General features: G+C 34.0%; 1 protein-coding gene across 1 annotated transcript; it reads left to right on the forward strand.

The window, feature by feature from the left end:
- Window positions 1-84: 84 nt before the first annotated feature.
- On the forward strand, window positions 85-3037 carry LOC105179445 (probable disease resistance protein At1g58602). The gene is made up of 3 exons (XM_011103060.2): window positions 85-454; window positions 640-1089; window positions 1578-3037. The coding sequence occupies exons 1-3, from the start codon at window positions 85-87 to the stop codon at window positions 3035-3037; spliced, it is 2280 nt and encodes a 759-aa protein (XP_011101362.2).
- Window positions 3038-3340: the final 303 nt, after the last annotated feature.

Consider the following 3340-nt stretch of genomic DNA (forward strand, 5'->3'; position numbering starts at 1 on the left):
AGATCAATAACATCCATCCACTTTGCAATTAGCCGCTACTGATCCAACACATTTCTCCAGAAAATCACCCAAATACAAAGTAAAATGGTTGATTCTGTTGCAACAATTGCTCTTGAAACACTTCTGGACTTATTGATTGAGGAAGCAAAGTTTCTATCGAGTGTGGGCGGTGAGGTTGAGGAAGTCCGTAGGCAGCTCAACATCATGCACTGTTTCTTGAAGGATGCTGATAGGAGGCAAGATCGGTACAATTCACAGACAGTCCGGAATTGGATCGCTGAACTTCACGATTTGTCCATTCAAGCTAAGAATGTGCTAGAAATATATGTCATTGAAGTGGTGTCCAGAAGAAAAGGAAAAGGCCTTAAAATGGTTCTCAAAAGATTCACTTGTATATTGAGCGAGTGGTCAAGAATGCACCAAATCGGAAAAGACATTAAAGATATCAAGTCCCGTTTGTCCGACCTCACCAAACAGTCGGAGTCTATGAGTTTAGGAGACAACTCATCAAGATTGGTAGATGATACCGATAGGTCAAGAAGAACGTATGGGCATGAGATTGAAAAATATTTTTAGGAATGAAGGAGGATATTAAATAGTTAGAATCAGTTCTGACAACTGATGACAAATGAAATGGAGTGATTTCCATATGTGGCATGGGAGGATTGGGAAAGACCACTCTTGCTACTAAAATTTACAATGGGGAGACTGTGGAGCGGCGCTTCAAATATCGTGCTTGGGTTTGTGTAAGTCAGCAATTTCAACCCAAAACTACTTTCCAACGACTATTAAAGCAACTTCTTCCGAATGAAAGTGAGGAGCAAGACGAAGATACATTGGTCAGAAAGTTGTACCAAGTACAAAGAGACAGAAAATGTCTCCTAGTTTTGAATGACGTTTGGGAAGTTCATCACTGGAATTGCTTAAGGCGTGCCTTTCCCATTGCAGAGGCAGATAGCAAAGTTTTGCTCACAACCAGAAATCAAAGCATTGCTTCTAGAGGATACGTCCACAATCTCAAGTATTTTGATGAAGATGAAGGATGGGAGCTCCTTCAAAAGATAGCATTCCCGAACAACTATTCACAAGGTTAGTTTGTAAAATTTCTTGCTTTATTTTATTGATTTTGAATCTTCTTTCTCTAGTTAGTGACAAAAGAAAAAAGAGTAATGATACTTAAGATATCATTAATAGTATATATTTAGCGAATAAGATTATTTTGTTAAGTTTAATGTTTTTTTATAGTTTTCATGATGACAAGATTGTTTGAATTTTCTTATGTAAATTTCAAGTTGATCTATATGTATAAAATGCTATTCAATAGCAATTTAAAATTTATTTCTTGATACAAAATTTGTTTAAAACGTAAAAGGAATCAAACATTTAGAAAGCCATATAAAGAAATGGATTCAACAATATAAAGTTATGCTTTCAGATTTTATTTCTATTTTTTATTTGTTGAAAGTATAGGACAAAATTCTCTTGTTTTGATTTGTTTTAATTACTATACATATTTATATGAAATTCAAGTTTTATAATATTTTGAATTAATTGACATTCATTGATTATGTATTCAGAGATACGTACAACTGAAATAAAATTGTTGGAAGAATATGGAAGGGAAATAGTAAAAGAATGTGGTTATTTACCATTACCCATTTCAGTCATTGGAGGAACTCTTCGTCATGAAAAGGCATCAATAGAATGGAAAAATGTGTGTAGAAATCTTGATTCGTACCTTCTACATGGGAGAGGTTTGGAGAATGACAAAGGAGTAAATCAAATACTAGATTTGAGTTATAATGTGCTCCCTTACAATCTGAAACCATGTTTTTTGTATTTGGCTTGTTTTAAAGAAGATGAAGAAATAGATATAGAAAAATTATATTTACTATGGATGGCTGAAGGTATGATTTGTTCCGAAGATAAGGGAAGAGGAGAAAGTTTGAGAGATGTGGCAGAACGGTATTTATTCGAGCTAGCAAATAGGTGTATGGTTGAAGTGGAAACAGACAAGTTGGCACTATATAATAGATTTAAGTCATGCCGGCTTCATGATATGATACGAGATATGTGTTTGTCAAAAGGAAAAAAAGAAGGATTTATGGAGGTTATAGATAAAAAGATGGGAGGAGAAGAGTCTTCAATTTGTAAAACAAATAGATTGGCTATCCATATGGAGGGAGTGGATAACGATCTTAGTTACAGGATTGGGGAAAATAAGAACATAAGATCTTTTATATTCCTCAAAACGGACTGGCGAGATTCATTTTGGTACAATTACATTACATTTGGGATTTTCAAATCTCTCAAAGTCTTAGTATTGGAAGGTTATACATTTGAGAATATTAAATTGCCCAAAGGAATCGAAAAATTGAAGCTGTTGAAGCTATTGAGTCTCGAAAATAGTGGTGTGGAAGAATTGCCACCATCTATATGCAAGCTACCTTGTTTGCAGACATTGAATGTGAAAAATACAATGAGATTACCTAATTGCATATACAAAATGAAGCGCTTGAGGCATCTATTTATGAAAGATGATCATGAGAGAGTTGGAGGCGAAAAATTGAAATTTGAAGGGTTGAATGAATTGGAGATGGTTGATGATATCTGGGTTGGTGATGTGGTTAATGATATCACTCATCTTCTTAAATTGCCAAAGATGGACATGGATGTCAATACGAATCGGGAAGATGGCTCAACTCTTTTCAGGAGGTTGGTGATGTATCACTCACTACATTACTTGAGAATCACACATTGTCGAGTGAGCAAATTACCAGCTTATGAAGTTCAACTATATCAAAATGTGATAGAATTGCAGCTTGTGGGTACAAGGATTGAGGAATACCCAATGGAAATACTAGAGAAGCTTCCCAATCTATATGTGGGCAGAGAGATGGTTTGTCGGGCAACTGGATTTCCTCAACTCAGGGAACTTGTTTTGCAAAGGTTGTTGAATTTAATGGGGTGGAGAGTGGAGAAAGGAGCAATGCTCAACCGCTCCAGTCTACTTATTGCAGAATGCAGTAAATATTAAATGGTGTACATTAGTAATGCAAATAAATTTTGTTCTTTAAGTTACAATACATCGATATAAACAAAAAGTTCATAATAATAACAATATATATAAATGCAATGTTCTCTGTTTGAATAATTACCATGCAACCTTTTATTCTAACATTGGTGTAATAATTAGTGCAATTAATCTATTTTTGTGGTAAACTGACTAAGATATTCTTGTGAATTTTGAATTATAATTTTAGTTATTTTTAAAAATTTTCTAAAAAATTTTTATGGACTAAGTTGATAATATTTCATCCACTATGTATGTTTTTTTTTT

Source organism: Sesamum indicum, unplaced genomic scaffold (assembly GCF_000512975.1).
Source record: "Sesamum indicum cultivar Zhongzhi No. 13 unplaced genomic scaffold, S_indicum_v1.0 scaffold00159, whole genome shotgun sequence".
Taxonomy (NCBI): Eukaryota; Viridiplantae; Streptophyta; class Magnoliopsida; order Lamiales; family Pedaliaceae; genus Sesamum; species Sesamum indicum.

What these genes read in the sequence shown, in the direction of transcription:
- LOC105179445 (XM_011103060.2), top strand. Translation starts at nt 85, where the DNA reads ATGGTTGATTCTGTTGCAACAATTGCTCTTGAAACACTTCTGGACTTA. An exon ending in CATTAAAGATATCAAGTCCC is followed by an intron (nt 455 to 639) that starts GTTTGTCCGACC and finishes AATGAAATGGAG; the next exon opens with TGATTTCCATATGTGGCATG. An exon ending in CCCGAACAACTATTCACAAG is followed by an intron (nt 1,090 to 1,577) that starts GTTAGTTTGTAA and finishes TTATGTATTCAG; the next exon opens with AGATACGTACAACTGAAATA.